The following is a 24,796-nucleotide window of genomic DNA, read 5'->3' as shown; positions in this document are numbered from 1 at the left end:
GATTAACCCTCTAATATCCAATTTTTTATTTTCGATCTAAATATCATTTTTAGTTATCTAAGATCGTTCTAAACACGTTTTGGGCGATGATCGCAAATCTTTAAATTTTGGTATTTGATTCTTATAATTTTTATTTTTAAACATCCCCACCCTTTTTCATTTTGTCTTGAAGCCTTGATTTTTAACATTAATAAAAATTTAAATTTTGCGGTACTTTTAATAATATCAAATTTTAAACTTTTTTTCTGGGATTTTTTTATTTTCCGTCTAATGAACGGAAAAACAGGTTTGAAATTATTTTAATACCACCAAGCTCTTATTCTGTTATAGGTTGATCGTAAAAAAAATAGAAGGTACGATTTTTTATATTACACGTTAAATGAACCCTAGGCATTTGTAGGTTATATAAGAATACAATTTTTCAAACAATTTTCAAAAATACAAAAAAGTTTCAAAAGTCATAAAAAAACTTTTCTTACATGCGTGATATGAGTCAAGGTTTCAGACAAAAATAAAATCATTTTGATTTCCGAGCTACGAAAAAATACACAAAATTCCAAAGTGTACCCCGTCGAAAGGCGGGGTGGGGTATTAGAGGGTTAAAATAAGGCTTGTTTGATAGGAACAGGTTCAAAGGCAAGCGGGTTTTTTTGGGATATCAAGCACAAAAAAGTTGAACCAATGAAGTTTGTTACATCTAATACAATTTTCATAACATTATCATCAAAAACAAATAACATTGAATATATTTTGAGACACCAGAGCGAAAATAATAATGATCCTGCTGAAAAATTCTTTGTCCAAAAGTTGATTCATACTTGCAAAATAGGATTACAACATTACACTCTTACTACTCTTCCAATACAGTATATTGATTGGATCATGAATTCTCCATTTTCCAATGTTGTCCAGTATTGGGGGCTGTTAGGTACCTCTATGTTCTGCAAAATCAAGTAAACCACCTAAACCTCAACATAATTTTAACGCTATGGTGATATTGCCCTATTACTTTACTACTTAATGGTGATGTATTTAAATTGAAAAACAGTTTGTATATTTTTTCCTGATACATGTAAAAACAGAAAGTCCCTTAAATGGAAATGTTGTATAGGATTTTGTGAGATTCATGACATGGAATGAATATTGTTTGTGAAAATCATGGCCATGATTTGAGTATAGTTTTGTGTTTGCTCATATAAAAAAGAATTGTGCCTAGGATTCTTTCAGAATCTCGCAAAATGTTTATTTCGAATTTCAACCTTAAAATCTTTGAGTATATTGTCAAGAATTCAAAAAGGGACCTGCTCATAATGCTAAGATTCTGACAAACTCTTATTAACTTTGCATAGGATTTTAGAAAACAACGAAATAAATTCGACGAAAATCCTGGTCAGAAGTCTACACAGAAAAAAATCCGTTCTCGTATCCGTGAACAGCAGGCGTGCACTCGTCAACAAGCAAAAATACACCGTGAACTAGATCATGTACACGAGAACGTTCATGGTAGTTCACGGTGTATTTTTGACAGTTCACTTTTTCCAGAACGCTTTTTTGAGCGTGTACCGTGTTGATTCATATTACGGACAGCTTCAAATTACGGACACTCTACTTTGTATGAGAAACATTTCACGCGAAATGTTTCAATTTTTGCTGTTCAAAAGTTCTCAATTTCAAGGCTCGTTTTAGTAAGCTATTTCCATAAATATCTTTGGAAATTTATAATGCTCAACTACCTTAGATGTCTCTTTGGTGGTTTAACGATTTCGATTGATGATTTAACTGTTTCATTAATGATTATCATGAGCTGTCCGGAATTCGATTCATAGTGTCCGGAATATGAGGCAGAAGTGAAGAAGCGTCCGGAATTAGAATCATGAAAAGGCCACATAATTTGATTTATTTAAAATTATTGAAGTTGCGGAAGCGTATTCTTCACCCACCGTTCGAAAGTAAAGGGCTTCCGACGCTTGATAGCGCTAAGGAATCATACAAAATGATTTATTTTGTATACTCTATGCTGGGTTATATTTCCCTGAGTCCTTAAGTGTCCGTAATATGAATCAAAACGGTATGGATTCCTGTTAAAGATTCCTTGAGAATCTTGTCCATGTTATCCGTGAAAATCGTATCTAGAATGCTTTGTAAATAGTGTAAGATTTTTCGGAAAGCCTAACTATTTTTATAACTCTGCCAAGGATTCTGCGTTCATCACGTCCAGGATTCTGTGAGACTATTAGTCTATGATTCAGTAAAAATATGTTTAAAACATTATCATTGGCTATGACTTTTGTTCAGGATTCACTTATCGAATGTTGACGGAAGTCATGGTAAAAAATGTTGTAGTACTAGCAAGATTGATCTTACATATCCCTTTCGGGACGAACCAACACAATTGTGCTGTTTGGCACCCATGACATTGAATGATTCTTTAAGACAATAAACCATTGTTTTACTAAACTTTTTTGATTTATATTATTGAATTATCAGTGATACTTGTAATTAAGCTCAAAATCTTTTGTTTACATCGTGTTTAGAACACACCAGCTCAGGGTAAACAAAATGTAAACAAACACCGTAAGAATTGAAATAGTTTTATCGGTCGCAACATTTCAACTATTCGTTTTTTTTAGGTATGCACTTATACGAATCGAGAGTGAAAGAGTCATTCTTTGAAATGGTGAAGACCAAATGTGAATTGATTCACACAGTAAAGATTTTTGGCGGGATAAAGTAGGACCAGCACAATTGTGCTGGTGCCGGCACTTATCCGGTCGATGTTCGTTGTGGACTACCAATGTTCATTTTCAGTATTTTGATCAAGTTAAGTGGTTGAATCTGGATCTAATGTCCACAATAGTGCATAATATTGTATTGAAACATGAATTTGTGATTACATACGAATCATAAAAATTATGTACCGTACAAAAACTATGTAACAGACAACTATAGCTTTGGTTTAAAACCTTTTTTTATAAATCCTTATTTGAAATAGATTGGGAATTACATTTATTGTCTTAAATCTCCTATAGCAAAGTTTACGAAGCATTACAATTTTTGGGGAACGTTCACAAATTACGTCAATCATTCAGAGGAGTGGGGGTGTACGAAAGTTTGGAAGTGCATGTACAAGGGGCTTGGGAAAAAGCGTGATAGTGAGCATAGGAAGGATTTAAAAAGAATGGACGTAATATTTGAATGTCCCCTTTGATAGTCTGTCAATACCATGTTGAATCTATAATCTATTTTGGTGTTCTACAATGCATGTTGGTTTAATATCTGCTATAATATTATGAAGTTAGACAACTGGAGCTGAAAACCTTTACTTAATATTTTCTTCGGAACTGCAGAGTCTTTAAAATGGCGTACTATTGATGTATGCAGCCCATGCTGGTATTACTTGCAAAAATGTTGTTTATTATGTTGATCTACGAAATGCGTTTTAAACTGGGAAACTTTAAACTTTTACATTCCTATGAAATATTCAACTAAACTATTAAGCAATGTATGAAGTTCTGGAGTCTAGATTATCCGTTTATATATAAAAATATCATTTCGTTTCTTTTACCTTAAAAATATATATCCATATCTTGAATTTTGAGAATGATATATTAAAAATAAAATCTGGACTTCATTGCCGTTCGTATTGGGTTGCAAAGTAACTAGTTGCATCGATCAAAGAAATGTGGGCTCAATTCCCGCTTCAATCCGATTTTTTTTTTGTCAGGAACGTATTACGACTGTGCCATTTGGCGTTGCATGCTAGCCCGTTGATTCACGTGATGCTCCCTTCAAAGGTCATAATCGTACATAATGCTTTTGAGGAAACTTTCCACGGTAGGGTTGACAGCTAAAAGTGCCCATGCAACCGAAACGCACAGGAAAACAAAACTTACGAGTATGGTCAGGGGTCATTCAAAAATGACGTTCATCATTTAGAAGAGGGGGGGGGGTCAATGAAAGTGTGATAGTGCATGTATTAGGTATTGGAAAAAGCGTGACAGATGGGGGAGGGGGGTCTAGAAAGCCCGAAAAACAATGAACGTCATATTTGAATCGTACCTCAGAGCTTTACATTTTCCTTTGTAATCTAACGGTCACACCGATTGCAAAACTTTGAAGACTCATGGCAAACCAAAAAGCCTGCTGATCGCAGCTGTCTTATGGATTGTCTTATTAGAAGCATTGTCAGTGTCTTTATTTTCAAATCTTATAGTTTCCAAATATTTAAATACATAAAAAAATGATTGTTTTATGTAATTTTTCAAATAGCTGGAATATAAGTAACAATTTTAAAGAGCAAATTCATGCTTTAACACCGTTAATGACCTGATTTTGACAATACGTATTCAAAAGGGTTTTTGAATTCCCTGTAACATGTTAGCTTTTTGTCTAAGTCCTTCAAACTACTTAAAAGTAATATTATAATGACGTAAATTCAATTTCAAGCAAAATACTCGATTTAAAAACTAAAATAAAGTAAATTTGATATTAGGGGCCAGATAGCCATAACAGTAAAAGTGCAGATACTCAGCAAGACCTTGCTGAGGGTCGTAGGTTAGAGTCCAGCTGGTCGAGGATCTTTTCGTAAAGAAAATTTTCTCGACTTCTCTGAGCGTAGAGTATGATGGTACTTGTCACACGATATACAGAGCTGTCAGTTAATAACTGTGAAAGGGCTCATGAGAAGTTGAGAAGTAGGCTTCTGTAACGTCAGAAAGAAGAAGAAGAAATTTGGTAGTAATTGTTTGCACTTAAAAATACCGCATTCTTGTTAATTAACTTCCAAGCTGTCGGGCACATAAAACGTAATTTTACGTGAATTTTTAGTGAAGCTGTTTACGAAGACTGATTGTTTTGACGTTTCCATATAAATTATAGGAATAAAATGAATGATTCCAGTTATTGAACATTAATCAGTTCCATGTTACCAATATTTACAAAAACATCGTTTAAGTGTCATTTGAAGGACGGCTATGTGATTGCAAAAGGTATAATGTATATGTTAGGTAAAGTCAGTGAAAGAGATTGGAGGGGGTCTCTTAAAAAATAAATTTACTTTTCGAGTCTAGCACATGACTCTGATAACGGCCTTATAGTGAATCTGTCAATACAAGCTCTAGTGGAATTAAGTGGTACAATACTAAATTCGGTTTTCGTTTATTTGTAAGTATTCCACTAAACAATTTGAAATTTTATTATTATTTTCAATTTTGATTTTTATTCCATAAATTATTTTTGAGAAAAAAAATCTTATATAATTTTTGAGGATATAAACAAACATAGCAAAACCAAGATGGTTTGGTTGAGACAATTAGTTTTTACACATGTATGTCTACCCATTTTACTATGACGTAGACTAGTTCTTGAATTATAGCGATAAACGTCATCGTCACCTTATGCTTTAAATCTTAGAGAGAATATGAAGTATTTTTACGTACATTGTTTTCGATCCATTTATGAAAATATAAGTTTTTTTAATTTCAATTTACATGTAATAAAAAAAAATTATTTCTGATTTTTTGGGCCACCCTATTCCACGAAAAAGCACCCTAATGACGAAATAGAAAAATGCGGGTCCAACATTTTTTAAAAAGGCATGACTGGAACAAGTTTCTTAAAACATAAAAAAAAAAATTTTTTCGAACATCGACCGCCTTGGGGACGGACCAGCACAATTGTGCTGGTCTGAATTTGACCCTAAAAAGTTCATAGATTGATAGAATAACCAAAATAAAGAATGTTTTGTTCTACGAGATGATGAGTTTATAAGGTAAATTTTGAAATAATCACTCAAATATGGTCCGTCCCGAAAGGGATATACGTTTTTTTATAATAAAACTAAAATCTATTTTCTCAGATCATATTTATGTGTAGAACTATTTAAATCAGTACTAAAACGTCAATTGCCAATGCCTAAAATCTAGCTGTAAAAATTCAATCCTATAATTTATCAAATTTTAAAACTAAGAATTTAAATAATTCATAAAATCATGTACTTAAGACGATTCGAAAAAATGTTATAAATAACTACTGAGCTGGAGCTGTTTCAACTTTAATTGAAATTTAAAACAGTAGTCTTGGTATGTTCTAATTTCATTTTGGTAGAATAGTCAATAGTTGTTTAAGCTTAAGAGTAAACTGCAGATCTCATTTTTTGGAATCATATAACATCCGACCCATTTCACGTCAAATCGTATTCCGAGCTGGCACCACCCTCTCAGATTTAAATGAAACATTTGGATGTGTAGACCTTGACTAAGTCAGCCACTTTGCATGCTTCTTCTTCTTCTTTTTGGCATTAACGTCCTCACTGGGACAAAGAATGCTTCTCAGCATTGTGTTCTTATGAGCACTTCTTCAGTTATTAACTGAGAGCTTCCTTTGCCAAAGTTGCCACTTTTCGCATTCGTATATCGTGTGGCAGGTACGATGATATTATATGCCCAGGGAAGTCAAGGAAATTTCCATTACGAAAAGATCCCGGACCGACCGGGAATCGAACCCAGACACCTTCAGCATGGCTTCAGTGCGGACTCTAACCACTCGGCTAAGGAAGACCCTTTACAATCAGTGAGGTTGTTCTAATTTCTTCATCTATTTGATGAAATATGTATCAAAGGCCAAAATTCTGTGAATTTGTATAGTTTTTTGGCCCAAAAGTGATCCGGAATCGCAAAAGAAACTGAGATATTTGAAAAATGCCTCATCGCGTAAAAACTCCAACAAATAGGAATTGTTCGTTCCGTCTCGAAAATCTCGTCAGCGGGAAGCTGACAGAACAAAGAATCATCTGAATGTTTTCATTGGTGTGTTCTGGTAGGAAAATACTCGACATATAATACTCGGCTCTAAATATTTTTATGAATGATGCAAAAAAATATCAGCAGGAATTTGATCAAGTCATTTTTCATGAATTAAATTTTAACTACTTCCAGAAATTTCAACGGCAATTCTGAATCAGTCAAGAACTTCCAGAAAGTGTCCTTAGGAATTGCTCTAAAAATTATCAAGAGTTTTAGCAGAGATTATATCAAGAATGATCACATGTTCAGAAATCGCTAACACCATTACACTCGTGCTGTGTATAACACGATGTGACTGTTGTTATATTAATCCATTACTTCATCCAAAGGTTCTTTAATAATCTTCTGTTAATTCTCTATGGATGTTCCAGAAACTTCTCAAGAACCACTTTTACTATAGTCATATAGTCACACATATATGTGCGATGAGCAAGGCCTAACCTTCTGAGCCCTCAAACAAAAAAGATAAGTATACTTTATATGCAACATATCTATTACTAACATCAAGCGCTAGATTTATCGCATACATCATACCACAGTAAGTTGATGCCAAACGGCTACCAGCTTCGCTTGTCGTCAATGTGATAATGACCTTTCAAACGTGATTCACACTCGCGCAAGTATCACCTTATGACGACAATATAACCTAGCAAGTGCCACTATCCCACTTACAAAAAGTGTGGAACTCTGACCTCGCACCATCGAAACGAGCTAAAAGAAGGCCATTAAATATCCTGCAATTATAACGAGTAGGTATATTTTTGTTGTTTCCATAGTTCAACGGTTAACTTATAGAGTAGGTGTACCAGTGTTCGACAGCCTAAGGGAAATGAATTTTCTACAATTGATAATAAATCTTCGAGTTTTTTAGTGGAATAACTACAAGTAAATGAAAAATCGAATTTAGTACTATATTATTTAATTCCAGTAGAGTTTGTATCATTTGACATATACGTGTATTTCGATCTCAACTGTAAGGCCTTCTTCAGTGTTGTGTACTAGACTCGACTTCTGTCTTTTTCATTCACTTTTTAAAATAATTAGGAGACTTATCAACAATTTTTACTTTATTTATTCATGTTCGGCCAGTAAGCTGTTTGAATGATACTGTTTTTGACCATGTATCGGTAATCCAGCGATTAAATTATTGGTTTTACTAATAAGGTTCAAAGTCGTTTTTTGAACTGTGAACAGGTTCCATTACATTAGACATTTAGATTCCTAGAAACAAGAAGCTTATTTTATAATGTAGGAGATCTGCTACTCCACTGATTCGGAATGGTTTACATCCTATATATCCAAATATAACCACATGAGCTCGGAAAGAACTTGGCTCATTAATTGAAACTAGCCTCAGATGATGATTGAGTCATTTTTCCACTTCGACCTAGGATAATCTAGGACAAATAGTTACTTGTTACTCTCTCATACTCTTCCGAACATAACTTATCAGTATTAACAAGAACAGATACAACAAGAGTACAATATGGTAGCTCTTACCTCGTGACGCACCTCGAAAAGGTGATCTTCCCGCGTTACGGGGACTAATACTAATACGTTTAACGAAAGGTTTCAATCTATGTTGCATGCAGGAGAAATATGATGATTGATCAGAAACTTTGTTATTTGTATTGAAAATTGTGATGACAAATACTGGATCACTGGATGGTTTCAACTTCGGTTCTTAAATTCGCCACCTACAGTGGCGAAGTTATGAGCTATGGCAAAATAAAAATATAAAGAAAATGTTTCTTTTTATTATATTTGCAAAAAATAAGGCTTCTAAGAATGTTTCCACATCAAAGAGATTCAATGCCCATTAGAGTGATGCAAATTTTGAAATTTTAGCTCCCCTATGCTTAAACGATTTTTATTATGGTAAATAGCATCCTTCCAAAATTTGAAGTGATTCGGAAGAAATTTGACTGTGCACACGCCATTTGAAGTTTATATGGAGATTACTATGGAAAACGCCAATCTTTTGGGTTCAGCACTCTATCTCTTCGTCATAACATTTTATGGAAAAGTGAATACACTCACCTCATTTGAAAACTTTCCAGCTACAACTTTGCCGAAGACCACTTTTTGATTGGGCGTCAGGATAAATTGTTATTCATCATCATAAACTTGGTTTGCATGTAGCATGCTTCACCAACTGTTCGGCAGGCAACAGTGGTACTCCCGGCGGGAAGAATAGATCAAAGTAATCCAGGCTACTATGTTCTACAGCAAAAAAGCAGTGTTGCTCTGAAAGTAATTGAATGATCATCTCAGCATGGTTTAGACTTTGGAATCAAGAATAACAAATTATCCTTACGTCCCATCAAAATGTGATCTTCGGCAAAGTTGTAGCTGGGAAGTTTTCACATGAGGTGAGTGTATTCACTTTTTCATAAAATGTTATGACGAAGAGATAGAGTGCTGAACCCAAAAGATTGGCGTTTTCCATAGTAATCTCCATATAAACTTCAAATGGCGTGTGCACAGTCAAATATATTCCGAATCACTTCAAATTTTGGGAGGATCATTTTCATCATAATTGACATCGTTTAAGCATAGGGGAGCAAAAACTTCAAAATTTGCATCAGTCTAATGCCCATTCATGTCCCCAAACGGTATATAATCTGGGGTTGCGAATACTGGTACATGTACCCTACTTCCTATCGGCATACTTTGTTTGCTATAGAAGATATTTTGAGCAGTATGCTTACACCCACAAATTACACGATATAACAAGCAAAGGGCGACGTTTAACTGAGTGATTGGCCCAAACTAGAAACTGATATTTTTCATAAAACAATAATTGAGGGAAAGGAATTGACCTAACAGCTCGTTTTAGAATCATATTAAAAATGGACGACGCTAATGGAAAATGCTGTGAACTGCAGGAAGGTTACGTAAGATTAGAATCGTTTTTCGATATTTTGCGGGGCTTCGCCAGTAACCCAACACCTCTTTCAACGTTTACCATGCGTAGAAGTAGTACCTTGTGCGTCGTGTGCCACTTGAAATATAAGTGCTAGGTACCTAGCCGGGATGACTTTCCATTCCTGATGATTTGTTATGTTAATAGCTTACCGTGCATATACATAGCATTTGAATGATTGCTGCTGGTGGCGGAATTTAAAACCATTGTTTGCAGTATCGATATTCAATACAGACATAGAGCTAATCGATTCGATGGAAAATGCTTGGTAATGCAAACAAATAATGCGAGCGAGACCACTTTTAAATGGTACTATGCTGTCAACCGTTGTAATTTTTTTATTAGCAAAGATTGAGTGGAATATTGAGGAGGTATGTTTATTTAACATTGTGCTGTATGCTGCTTTAAGTTTCATCAAATAAAGCGTTTCAGATAAAAAGTAATCGTTTTAAGAGTTTGACCAAGGACATAAAAGTCAATCATCAAAGAAGTGGCCACTGAATCCTATCCAATTCTGGCGTTAAGTATCATTTGGGCGTATCTGCAGTAATCAAAGTCTCTTCGTTGATTTTATCTTCATGCTTATTACTGGAACGAGCGACTATTTTTCGACTGTTATTTTCAAATTCACTAGAAGGAACTCCTCGTCCTTTGTCATACTGCACAGTAAAATATTACAAAAATCGATTGAATAACATGTACTAACCCTACATTTGATGTTTTATTCTTGACGCTCTCACTGCAAGGCTATAAAACTCGACAAATGATATCTTTATCTTCCCGATTCTTGTTTCAAGCAACTAATGGAAAACTTTCAATATCATCCAACATATTGGATAGAGAGGCACTTCGCATCGAACCTGTTATAAAATCCTTGAAATCATGCGATAAGATCAGAATGCAATATGTGAGACAACGGCACTTATGTATAGAACCAAAGATGCCCAAATCATCCCAGACTGTTTACTATTTCATCAGCTGTTTGGTGCGAGAATACTGTAAACACGCGGTGAATGCCTGCATCGTGCGATAGAACTCAATTAGAACAGCTCATCATTACCTAGCTAGCTGTAGACTTTAAAGACTATATCTGAACAGGTTTTCGCCCTTTGTTGTTCCCATGCTCCTACGTATGGGCTGTTTATCACAGTTAGCGCGCTACCGCTCAAAGGCATTCGGTGGAAACGATAAACAGCGAACCAAACAGCAATGCATGTGACGATTTTGGCAACAACGTTGCCAAATATTTACCACTTAACATGTAAACAAATTGCAAATCGGTATGGTAATGCACGGTTCACTTTGAATCTGGTCGCACTTTTAAAATGAGGTGTTGTCAATTGAACCTTTGCGCTTTTAATTTCAAATTGTATCACTTTGTGATATGGGGACCTTTAAACACGGTGACTGACTTAAATTGTACAATTCTAGTTCAATAGGCAACAATCTCAAAATTAAGGGGAAGTGCCCGGACACTTTTAGTTTTTTTTTGGTAATATTTCAAAATCTACATTAGTTTTACCGTTAATTTTTGCACAGTACAAAAAATTCACATTATTTTAAGTAAAAACTCACGTGGGAACAAAAATAAACCTTTACAATTCATTTTTATGGTGGATTACATTATGTACCAAAAATAGTGTGCACTGAAATGTGTCGTCCTGTATGGCCGGACACCATGTCCTCTATGCTCGGATACTATGATTTTCACCATCAAAGTTTACACCAAACCCACAGAAAGGCCAAGGGGTGCTTCGTATGTCAGCACACGCCTTGTGGGTTCAATCTTTGCATGATGTACAGCGTATGAAGCATATTAGCGAGATCATAGGTCACTTCCAGGCTCCATCCCATTACCCCGAACGCCATTACCCCGAACGCCACTACCCCGAACGCCACTACCCCGAACGCCACTACCCCGAATGGGTCACTACCCCGAAAGCCATTACCCCGAATGGGTCATTACCCCGAACGCCACTACCCCGAATGAGCCATTACCCCGAATAGTATGAGATACAGTACAGTATCTTGTTTTGCGTGCAAAAATGCGTCTCTAATGAAGGCTGGTAATTAATGGCACGTAAAATAGTCGGTAAAATGTTCATCATATATTTTCCCTTCTTTTATATGCCAGCTATTCTTTCGAAATATCTTGATGGCAACTATATTCTTCTCATTCTTTCTGAGACAGTGCCTGTTTATCAGCTCAGTGGGCACCTTCGCAATTCAAGGGTTCATTCACAAATTTCATTTCGCCAAAAATTGCCATTTTTAACACCTACCCACCCCCTCGTACTTTTTTTTGTATGGAAATTCTACATATTGTGAATGGGCTGTAACATTTTGAGGACAACCACCCACAAACTTTTTTGCTCCCTTCAGCGTTACGAAATTTGTGAATGGGCTTTAATAAAATAAGCCTTTTATTGACTGAAAGGAATTCGAATCCATAACCCTCAATATGGTGTTGCTGCAAACCTTTCACTAGAAATTTGCCCTTCTTTCTTAAATAGGCTGTTCTTTCACGATTTTGTTGGATAAGCTAGTCACTAATATTTCCAAATAGAACAGCTTTTTATAAAGGAATATATCTTGAAGGCATTCACTAGAGTGATTCCTGATATAATTCTAATCGGAAATTTTCCCTTTCTTTTATCTTCTTGTATTAAAAAAGACAGGTCTCTTATGGATTTACTCACCACTATTCTGCCATCATCATTTCTTCATTATCTTGAATCAAAAAAATATTTTTTTTGTGGTTATCTCACAGAAATTCAAATCAATTATCCCACAAATCAACAAAAGTTCTTACTGTTGCGTCAATCAAAAGCCGCCGATTTTTCTAACATGTACAAGTGTACAAGTTCGATAGCGGAACGGTCGTCTATTAGGTTGGTTTTCAGGCGGGTTCTATGGAACAACACTTGCAGCGACTATCTCAGGGTGAACTTCCATTACCATCGTTTACGAAACAAAATCTTTAAGAAGATGTTAATCTTAATGCCGACACCTATAAAAATGAGTAAAGGAAGTGGATACCGACGTCCAATAAGAGACTTTACTACATCCTAATTTTGTGCATATTATAGCTATCCTTCTCATAATAAATTCACCCTTCTTTTCGAAATAGGCTGTTCTTCAGAGCATTGCAATGTGGCTGTGTGAATCTTCCCAAAATTAGAGGACAAAACTTAGTGTGTAAAAATTATTTGCTGAACGACTAGCTGCTTTTTTATCTTCTAATATTTGAAAAATACATTTTTGACCCAAACTCGTGATATATTCAAAAGGAATCGTACAATTATCTCCCCACTCTCTAACTAGAATATGTCTCAAAATGTTATCCATTCGGGGTAATGGCGTTCGGGGTAGTGACCCATTCGGGGTAGTGGCGTTCGGGGTAATGACCCATTCGGGGTAATGGCTTTCGGGGTAATGGCGTTCGGGGTAGTGGCATTCGGGGTAGTGGCGTTCGGGGTAGTGTCATAGAATCCACTTCCATAAACTCCTTTTTGATCAGCGCCATATATCGATTCGCCATATTTCGCCGTCTATGTTGCATTAGCAGTTGCTCGTATTGAGATGAAAATGTCTTCGAGAATTCAACGCGTTTATAGTTCTTCACAATTTCTTTGTCAGCTCGAAGGTTTAAGTGTATTCTTAGGTACAGTCAACTCTCTCTTACTTGACCTCCTTATCTCAATATCTAGTTAGAGAACCATAGTAAAATTAGGTGTTCTTGGCGAGGTGAACCCTTGAATCGCATATTTGCACTGGTTTAGTATTCTGTAACACGATATCTCCCTAACTCGATGGTCCCTTCATTATCGAGTTATGGAGAGATGACTGTACTTAAAGTGATGCAAATTTTGAAATGTTTGCTCCCCTATGCTTAAACGATTTTAATTATGGTAAATAGTATCCTCCCAAAGCTTGAAGTGATTCGAAAGAAATTTGACTGTGCACACGCCATTTGAAGTTTATATGGAGATTACTATAGAAAACGCCAATCTTTTGTGTTCAGCCTTCTATATCTTCGTGATAATATTTTATGGAAAAGTGAACAAATTCTTCTAATGTGAAATCCTCCTAGCTACAACATTGCCGAATATCACTTTTTGATTGGACCTCAGGATAAATTGTTATTCATCATCATAAAGTTGGTCTGCACGTAGCATGCTTCACCAACTGTTCGGCAGGCAACAGTGGTGCTCCTGGCGGGAAGAACAGATCAAAGTAATCCAGGCTACTATGTTCTACAGCAAAAAAGCAGTGTTGCTCTGAAAGTAATGGAATGATCATCTCAGCATGATTTAGACTTTGTTATCAATAATAACAAATTATCCTTACGTCCTATCGAAATGTAGTCTTCGGCAAAGTTGTAGCTGGGAAGTTTTCACATGAGATGAGTGTGTTCACTTTTCCATAGATTATTATGACGAGCAGTTAGAGGACTGAACACAAAAAGTTTGCCTTTTCCATAGTAATTTCCATATAAACTTGAAATAGCGTGTGCACAACCAAATTTATTTCGAATTACTTCAAATTTTGGGAGGATCATTTTCATCATAATTGACATCGTTTAAGCATAGGGGAGCAAAAACTTCAAAATTTGCATCAGTCTACTGTACATCATATCTTGTAACTACTTCTCGTGCGCTCATTTGCCTTAAAAGCACTTACAGCACTTTATAATGCCTATGAAATTTTATCGTTTCATATTTTTATGGTAGTTTGTATCAGAGTGAATCTTTTAACAGCTACTTTTTGTTTACGTTTGGACATGAAAACGTCATAGTTTGTATATACTGCAAAAATATGTTTTGGTATAATCCTGGAATACTAAAATCTTAATATCATTATTCATTTTTGGAAAATTTAAACTGTCCGGCATAGAGAACTTCCCCCTTACTTACTTATTTGGCTTTACATCAATTGTCTTGATAAAGCCTCGCCAAAAATATTTCGCCAATAGGGCGATCTTCAAAACTGAAAAGGCAATAGATGGCTCTTTTTCAACACAAAAAGTAATGTATTCACTTTACACTTGATTTCTAATCACTACTTTTCTGATCCAGTTTCCTAATTGCAAGCAATTTAGCTACGTTTTTCATTATTTTCCATACGTTTTGACAGTTTTCCGACTAGGGTGATGTGCTAGCATCTATCGTATTAAGCATTGATCAGTGAGAACTGTAGTCTTCCCAGTATTGCAGTGAAAAATGCTGATACATCCCGATGCCAAACAACTCTTTCTCAAAACGGCCTTAGCATTGTACAATAACATTTTGATAAATCTTGATCTCTTTTTGGAAAAAATGCAAAGAAAATGCATCTTACCGTATTCTCAATCCGTCGTATCGTTTTCAACTCCGTCGCAATCAGTTTCCAGATTCGTCTCACAACTTACGGCTCACTGTGATGTATTGAGTGGTTAAAACACAACATATCAACGCTATAATAAAATGTTTTACTAGAATATATAGATCTACGGGCATCTCCCTCCATTCCTTCATTATGGTGGAATATACTAATTTCCTTTAAAATTAATTGTTCGTCATCAAAATTCAGCCCAAACATATGAACACAATTCCTTTTGACCATACAATTATAGCATTTGCTTACAGTACAGCGAAAACAACACAATCAAAGGAACCGTATTTTTACGTCGAGTGTCGCGCACACATTGATTCTCAGTACGACGGATTGAACTTTGTTTACATTCTCAATTTTACGCGGCGGTTGAGGAAATTTCGTAAAATTTGGTGATTTATTGAAGTTTTACGGCGTGTGATTGGAATGAAATCCTTCAATGAAGAAGTACGAAGGTTTTCCATAGTGAAAATAAGTGCCCGGCGAAGTAAGTCACCCACGCGGGCGGGAAGAAACTTGTGTTGGAAAATGGTGTGGCTCAGTCGATCGTTAAGCATTTCTCTCAAATCGTGTTCGTCCATGCGATTTCGGTGAAAAAGTGCAAAGTGGATAATTGAACTGCCGAAATACAGTAGTTTTATTGCATTTTTGGTGTACAAGTGTAAAAACCATAACAGCTTTCACAAAATTGCACTAGGAAAATGAATCTATGTTGCAGGTAAGTTGGAATATCCGCCGTTGTGGAACATTTAAAGTTTGATACGACGAATAGTAGCGCTTACGACGATGTAGAACGAAACCCTACCATTCTTCCATGCGCTTGTGTTGAAAGTTTGAGAATCCAGCGTAGCGCGATCAGTGAGTGGAATACAAACATCAGTGTCGCCGCTCGACGGCCGGTAAGAGAAACTGAATGTTTGAAAGGTTGTTGTCTGTAATTTTTGCCGCTGGCGCCAACTGTTAGCGTTTGACAACAAAATAAACAGTCATTACCCTATTCACTCGGTTCATGGCCGCTTCTCTCCATCCTCGACTGTGACCCACGCTCTCCAGGTCCTGGTGCACCTGGTCAATCCACCTAGCTCGCTGCACCCCACGTCTTCTTGTTCCGACCGGATTCGTAGCGAACACCATCTTTACAGGGTTGTTGTCCGGCATTCTTGCAACATGCCCTGCCCAGCGTATCCTTCCAGCTTTAGCTACCATCACGATACTGGGTTCGCCGTAGAGTTGAGCGAGCTCGTGGTTCATCCTTCGCCGCCACACGCCGTTCTCCTGCACGCCGCCGAAGATCGTCCTTAGCACTCGGCGTTCGAAAACCCCTAGAGCTTGCAAGTCCTCCTCGAGCATGGTCCACGTCTTATGCCCATAGAGGACTAGCGTTTTGTACATCGTGCATTTGGTGCGGGGGTGAATCTTGCTTGACGGCAGTTTCTTCTGGAGGCAATAGTAGGCACGACTTCCACTGATGATGCACCTTCGTATTTCCCGAACTCGTCCACCACCTCGAAGGTATATCCCCGTCTATCGTAACACTGCTTCCTAGGCGGGCCTTGTCGCGCTCAGTTCCGCCAACCAACATGTACTTTGTTTTTGACGCATTCACCATTAGCCCGACTCTCGTTGCTTCGCGTTTTAGGCGAGTGAACAAATCTGCCACCGTTTCAAATTTTCTCCCAATAATATTCATGTCGTCCGCGAAGCAAACAAATTGTCCGGATCTCGTTAAAATCGTGCCTCGACTGTTAAGTCCGGCTCTCCGCATGACACCTTCAAGCGCAATATTGAACAACAGGCACGAAAGTCCGTCGCCTTGTCGTAGTCTCCGCCGAGACTCGAACGAACTGGAGTGTTCGCCCGAGATCTTCACGCAGTTTTGCACACCTTCCATCGTTGCTCTGATCAATCTTGTAAGCTTCCCGGGAAAGCTGTTCTCGTCCATGATTTTCCATAGCTCTACGCGGTCGATACTTCTCCCTATATCGTGTAAATAAAGCTATTTTTATCTTTGTCTATCAGAGAAGCTAAATAAAAATGTGAAACTAATGATTGCTCCAAAATGGAAACAAATTCAAATATTGTTGGTATTTTTTATATAAACCGGTAATCTGAAATGAACTAAAGCAACAGAAAGAGTAGGGGATTATCATTTTATATGTCGTAGTTCAAGCAGACGGAGAGAAATAAAAATTCCTTCGACAATTGTTTGGCTTTCAGAAACATAGAGAACTCCATGCAGAATGAAATTTTATTAGCATTAAGAGAAAAAAAAATTTACTTAACCTAACTTATAGTGCATTAATCGTGGCAATAGAAGATTGTAACGATTTTTGCCTGAAATTATTAATTATTTTATTTGACATTTTTTTCAATGTTCTATGTAACTCATTGATACTATACCAGGGAGGAAGCTTCAGAATCATATTGAAAATTTTATTTTGAGTTCCCTGCATAGCTTTCTTCCTGGTATTACAGCAGCTAGTCCATATTGGTACATCATACGAAATGGCTGGCCTGAAAATTTGTTTGAATATTAAAAGCTTGTTCTTGAGACAAAGTTTTGATTTTCTATTCGTAAGGGTATAGAGACATTTAACATATTTATCACATTTGGCTTGAATGCCCTCAATGTGATTTTTGAAAGTTAAATTCTTATCTAGCATGAGCCCTAGATACTTAACTTCATCTGACCAATTTATTGGAACCCCTCTCATCGTGACAACATGTCTACTTGATGTGGGTTTATGTGGGAATATTATTAGTTGAGTTTTGGAAGCATTAGGAGAAATCTTCCATTTTTGGAAGCATGAAGAAAAAATATCCTTTTTTGCAATCGACTACAGATGACACGCAGACTTCGTTTTTTGGCGGAAAGGCCTGTGTCATTCGCAAACAAAGATTTTTGACATCCCTGAGGTAGCTCAGGTAAGTCAGATGTGAAAATATTGTATAATATTGGTCCCAAAATGCTGCCTTGAGGAACACCAGCTCTTACAGGAAGTCTTTCAGATCTGGAGTTCTGATAATTAACCTGAAGTGTACGATTTGACAGATAACTTTGAATTATTCTAACAATGTATGTTGGAAAATTAAAGTTTTTTAATTTTACAATCAAACCTTCATGCCAAACACTGTCGAATGCTTTTTCTATGTCTAGAAGAGCAAGACCAGTAGAATAGCCTTCAGATTTGTTGGAATGGATCAAATTTGTTAAACGTAAATGTTGATGAGTGGTCGAATGTCCATGGCGGTATCCGAACTGTTCATTGGCAAAAAATGAATTTTCGTTGATGTGGACCTGTTCAAAATAACATTTCTAAAAGTTTACTGATGGAGGAAAGCAAACTGATTGGACGATAGCTAGAAGCTTCTGCAGGATTTTTGTCTGGTTTTAAAATTGGTACAACCTTAGCATTTTTTCATTTGTCAGGAAAATATGCCTATCGAAAACATTTGTTAAATATATCAACTAAGAATGATAAGCTACTTTCTGGAAGTTTCTTGATGAGGATGTAGAAAATTTTTCCAAATCAGTCTCCCAGGAATTTTTGAAAATGTTCTGTTGATTAGGAATGTTTTCGAAGTCCTGAGTAACTTGATTTTCAATTGGACTAGTAAGCCCTAAATTGAAATCGTGCGCGCTTTCAAACTGCATAGCAAGTTTTTGAGCTTTTTCGCAATTAATTAGTAATAATTTGTTTTCCTCTTTCAATGCCGATATTGGCTTCAGAGGTTTTTTCAAAATTTTAGATAATTTCCAAAAGGGCTTAGAGCCAGGGTCCAATGGAGCAATTTTATTTTCAAAATTTTTGTTTCTTAATTGTGTAAAACGTTTTTTGATTTCTTTCTGCAAATCCTGCAATATAATTTTCAAAGCAGGATCGCGAGTGCGTTGCAATTGCCTTCTCCTCACGTTTCTAATACGCAGCAAGATTTTAAGATCGTCGTCTATAATCACGGATTCAAATTTTACTTCACATTTTGGAATTGCAATGCTCCTGGCTTCAACAATGGAATTTTTAAAGTTTAAGAGCATTGTCAATATCAAGTTTTGTTTGTAAAGACATGCTAACATCAAGATCAGGGTCAATATATGTTTCATATAAATTCCAGTCGGCTCGAAAATAATTATATGTGGAGCTGATAGGATTGAGAATCGCTTCATGGGATATTTGAAATGTAGCAGGGACATGATCAGAATCAAAATCAGCATGAGTAATCAGTTGGCTTCAAAGATGACTAGAGTCAGTTAAGACTAAATCAATCCTAGAAGGGTTTCTAGAAGAGGAAAAACATGTAGGGCTATCAGGTTATTGGAATTACTTTGCAAAATATTCCATGAGCGATGTTTGGTATTAAAGCCACCAATGACAATAAATTTTGACTTATTGCGAGTCAATTTCCGCAAGTCATTTTAAAGCAAATCAACTTGCTGCCCAAAGCATTGTAAAGGCAAATGGGCAGCTATGAAAGTATATTTATCAAGCTGTGTTTCAACAGAAACACCCAAAATTTCAAAAACTTTGGTTTCAAACAACGAAAAAAGTTGATGTTTGCCTATGAATGATGATTGCAACTCCCCCACATGCACCATGAAGTCGATCATTACGATAAACAAAAAAGTTAGGATTAGCTCTTAGTATGCAATCTACCAAGTACTCTGTTACAACGCAACAACATCCAACTTGTTGCTTATCCCAGTTTGTACGGCCTTTGCAGCTTTTATTTATTTATTTTTTTAAACTCCGAATTGTTCCTTAAAATTCTAATCAAAAGTTCTCCAATAATATCATAAGGTTAACTTAAATCTTTGAAACATCGAACCTCCAATCGGTTAACACAGGCAGTTGACCAAACTGAAAACAGTGCATAGTAGACATAGGTAGGTACCTACCTTCCAAAGGAAGTGGCCGAGGTGGCGAGAAGTGCCAAGTGGTTGATGTAGCAATGCAATACACAACGCTCTAGGCTCGTGTAATGGTTGGCTGGCGTGTTATTGCCAGTTTAGCAGAAATACAAAGTGTGATTGACTCTGCACAGTCTTTCACTGTTGAGGTTGATGTTTTTGCCGCTACTGCAAGCGTCAACCGTAGGGGGATTTGAGGCGATCGTTTGTTGATCTTTGCAGCGAGAGAGACGTATCACCTACTTTGCATGGTGGGCTGCACTGAATGTGGGGGGTTGGTAGGAAACTTGTCGAAAAAGACGTTCGGTGTGTGGCAATAACGTTATGAGAGTCTGTTGGACACACTTATATTCCGTCCAACAGAATCAAGTCAAGTGGGCTAAGAAACGCAATTTATATCAAAATCAGCGCCAATACTAATCACCCAGTCACGGTGCTTTACAGATCGTTATTATCAGGAAAAAAAAAACTACATAAAATCTAGACCCAACAGTCGTTTTCTATGGTTAAACTGTATGCCTGGGATAAATTCCTTGGGCTCGTCTTAAAGTAACGCATTTTTTTTTGTGTAAGTCCACAAACTCAGTGGACATCAGAGAAGTTTAGACGATTGTTTACTTACCGACATTATCAGATGAAATATACCATTAAAATTTGTTTTGTTTAGTTGTTTTTGTTTGTAACCTCTGGATGGAGTTGAATAAGAAGATCGGCCAATTTTCATATGCTCAAGCATTATGAGGCATTACGGAGCCAATTTCATCGTGCTAGTCAGTAAGACTATGCCGAGAGTTGTGGGTTCTTATCCCACAGATAAATTACATTACAATATTGCACATGTTCTACTGCACATTAACAATATTGATGCGACGTTTCTTTTATTCGACAAATTTCAAGAACTGCCAAGAAATAAAGTATTATCTCTGTGTTGTATCTCTCTGTTGACATGTAGGATAATAAAATGTAATCAACTGATTATGACTTGTTGGCGTTCACCTTCCATAGCGTTCACCTTGGCAGGCGAGTCCGCCTTCCCATTTCCCGAAATCGAACAATGAGAAGGGATCCAAACCAAGATGATAGTGTGATTCGATAGCGCACTCAATATGGATTGTATTTGTTGTAAGAAATACGACGAGTGCTTTTCCGGTCCCATGGAACGCATAGCCTCTATCGAGGAAAGGATATTTATGAAAATGAAGTATTGATCAAAGGAAAGAGAGGAAACTCGCTCTAATGCGTTATGTATCGCGTATTCTGCGACTTATGAGAAACAAGGACTTTGCATGCGGAAATTTATTGAATAAACATTTTTCGTTTTTCTCAGAAATTACAAATAACTAAAACAACCTACTCCTATCCAAGCTATGATCACAGACAAACAGACGTAACACTTAGAACAAATCTCGATCAGAATCAAAATCACGAGGACATGTACGCCCAATGCTAAAATCAGCGTGTTTGGCCGACGAGCCAACAGATGGCGGTAGTGTATAAACGTCAAACAAAAAGGTGGTCGATGGACAATGATGAGAGTGTGACGTCTGTTTGTCTGTGTTATGATGTTATATTTCATCTGATAATCACGGTAAATGAAAACCCATTCAAACATCTCTGTTTTCCTTTGAATTTGTAGCCATATATCATCAAAAGGGCGTAACTTCGAACCAGGCCCTACTATTTTTTTTTTCAAATTGTGATTAGAAAGCTTAGTCAAATAAAACGACTGGTGAGTACAGATTTGATGGAGTTTTTTTTTTCTGATAATAACAGTCTAGGTTGCACCGTGCCGGTGGCTTTTTACGTGATGCCTGTGCAAGCCCTCTTGCATAAAATTATTAATTGCTATCGCAACGTGATACATGCAAAACTTTCCACGTTCTACTGTACACAGTATCGACTTTTTCCTTAAGAACTAAGAAATACACCGTCGCGTGCAGTGGCGCTGGTGACAAAATTCTGTTCGCTCAATGGCACACGATGTTGAAACGAACATTATTTTTGTGGGGTACTAAGACGCAAATATGGCACTGAATAAATGGTACTATATATATTAGAGAATAGATTGTTACATCGAAATGTCACTTACCGCCATAACCAGCTCAAAAGGATATTTATATATCCTCACTGGGGATTCGTACTTCTGCACCATTTTCCGCTGCTTAAATCCTTCTCTTGTGTCTGTGTGTTGGAACGCTGCTGCTACTGCTGTTGTGAAAGGGGTGGCGAATTTTCACCAGTTAAACAATTTTCTTCACCAAGTTTTCTTCGTTTCTGAGATGCACAAAAGTAAATCTTCTAACTTATTTTATCATTCCCTTGTGCTTTTGATATTGACCTCCTGGTATATCTTCTTGTCACATTCCCACCATTTCACCTACCAAAGCACTAAAACATCAATGATAATTATTTCCTGCCACCATCACACGATAAACAAAATGCATCAACAACTCGTGTAGTGGGGGCGTGAAAACATCCAAGAAAATGCACAAACTTTTCGTTCAAAACCAAACAATCTCGCACAGCCCCAATGCGTTTATTATGACGCTATTTCGCTGGGCATTGTTGCACAAAAGTGTGATTTTCACTTTGTAGCGGAATACCTACCAATAGCTATACACGTTACAAATAAGTACACCCAGAGCAATTTGGTTACCAGGAAAGAAAAATATTAAATCCTACACACACGCACAGGACGAAGGAAGGTTGAACGCGGAACGCGACGCGACCGAACGGAAAACCAAACTCGCTCTGAGACGAAAATGGATGTTTGTGTGATGTTTTATGAATGGAAGTAGGTAGCTCTATGCTTTGCTCGAGGCTCTTTGACCTCGCGTCGACCAGCTGAGAGTAGAGAAGCGTCGCGAGCGAGAGTGCGACCCATGTGGCCAGATAGACGGGGAACAGAACTGTCTTTTTACCGTTATATGCACTCTAATAATTTAATACTTGTTTACATCATTGAGTTTTGGTGACTCAATATATGAAACAAATGAGTAATCTAGGCTATGCTACTGAATGACGATGAATGTCAATTTAAAAACCATATTATTTGGTCGAAATTTAGTTCCACAAACCAGCCATTATGTTATGTTGATTGTGTACAAGCGTTGGACACAATCATATAAAATATAAATTCTTACTCCAGTTTTTTTTTGCTTTGAACAACTGTGCAACATTTCAGCTCGATTTGTTGAACTATAATTTAGTGCTAGTCATTAAAATTTACATGGGATTCACTATAGGACAGCGGTTTTCATATCGTGCTCCACGCCAGTTTAAAAAAAATTATAACAATGTCTTAAAATAGCTCAACTTTTCGCTTTAAAATACGATTCTAATTATAACAAACCAAGAATACAAATTTGGAGAGTACATGAACCGACCGCACTGAAAATTTGATCGATTAGTAATTCATTGATTGCGACTAACCGATCGAATTTTTATTTAGGACCATAGTTTTTTCTGTAGATTCGTGCTTTTGACAATAATGTAAATTATTTACAAGTGGGTTTAATTCATCTTCACAATAGAAGTTAAAACTGGTCGCAGTGACCAACCAGAACATGAAAAAAATCATCTTCAGCTTATGTTGTTCTCAACGTTATGGTGGGTGACATAACACATTTTTTACGAAGGGGGACCATCTCTTAGAGATTCAAAATCAGGACATTTTGCAATTTTCACAACTCTTTTGTAAGTTCCATTTTGTCCCAAATTCTGAACAAAATCAATATTCCAAACAGTACCCAAGTAACCACGAAGCTATATATGAATACTTTATGTTTGCTCTATAGTGTCAGATTTTGTTTTAAAGTGACATAATCTTTAAGAGCTTTATAAAGCATAATTAAAGTGGGAAAGGACCCCACAATAACCAAATTAATGCACAAGCCCTACTAAAGCATTTATGTTTATGTTTTTAGGGTTCATGATCTATATTAGCTTAAAATAATGTATAATTAGGGCTTGTGTTAAAAGTAAACAAAGCAATGAATCCATTGGCTATCTTCCAATGGTTTTCTTCCATCTCAAAGATTTTTTTCGTTGGAATCAGGATTCGAACCCACAACTAGGATGATGCTGTACTGGATGCCTGGCGCTTTGGTGTCCTGTGCTAAAGCTGCTGATGTGATAAGGTAGGATAGGTGAAACATCTTGGAATACAAAGATGGGCCCATTCACAAATTTCATAACGCTAGAGGGGGTGGGTGGGTGTCGTAAGGCTGTTACGGCTCATACAAAATTTGCAAAATATTCATACAAAATGCGTTACAAGGGGGTGGGTGGGTATCGAAAATGGCCATTTTCAGCGTTATGAAATTTGTGAATAAACCCGATGGCTGTCACAATGGCCGACTTGTACCCCTACTCCCTACTCACGATTTCAAAGGCATTAAACTGGAGAAGTAGTTGCCAAATATTTCTGATCTTCTTATTTTAAGCTTTCTGCTAGTGCACAAAGCCCAAATAAAAAGTTCACTGTTGTTGGATGCTTTCTTCGCGAGATTTGTGCCTTTGAAGTTTTAGTGCAATCTTAGGAATTGATTCCAAACTGTTTCACCTTAAACGAAGCCACTATGTTTGTGAACCATTACTATTCGTCCAGTTATTACGAACAGAAAGAATTCTCTTCGGCGATTGGACAACAGTGATTCCGTTTTCTCACCTTCACATCAATAGAAAGAATTTGATCACCATTCTTTCTCGTAGAGCAAATAACAGAACTTAACCCACAAAACAAAGCCCTAGCGCATTGAAAAGATTTCAGGGGAGAGATATTGATCG

The 24,796-nt window shown here is 36.8% G+C and overlaps 1 protein-coding gene across 5 annotated transcripts in view; it reads right to left on the bottom strand.

Moving 5' to 3' along the window:
• Positions 1-22,787, bottom strand: part of LOC5577013 (protein real-time) — a 40,585-nt gene extending 17,798 nt beyond the window's left edge. The window contains exons 1-2 of one of the 5 annotated variants that reach the window (XM_021846930.1): positions 22,616-22,787; positions 22,098-22,396 (exon numbers count right to left, since the gene is read on the bottom strand). In XM_021846930.1, coding sequence (XP_021702622.1) covers positions 22,098-22,160 — 63 coding nt within the window. In that variant the 5' untranslated portion in view covers positions 22,161-22,396; positions 22,616-22,787. The other 4 variants (XM_021846932.1, XM_021846933.1, XM_021846934.1 and 1 more) reach the window with 4 other exon arrangements.
• Between the last annotated feature and the right edge of the window lie 2,009 nt (positions 22,788-24,796).

Source organism: Aedes aegypti, chromosome 2 (assembly GCF_002204515.2).
Source record: "Aedes aegypti strain LVP_AGWG chromosome 2, AaegL5.0 Primary Assembly, whole genome shotgun sequence".
NCBI classification, from domain to species: domain Eukaryota; kingdom Metazoa; phylum Arthropoda; class Insecta; order Diptera; family Culicidae; genus Aedes; species Aedes aegypti.
Note: the sequence above shows the minus strand (reverse complement) of the source record. Positions and strands in the feature narration are given on the sequence as shown.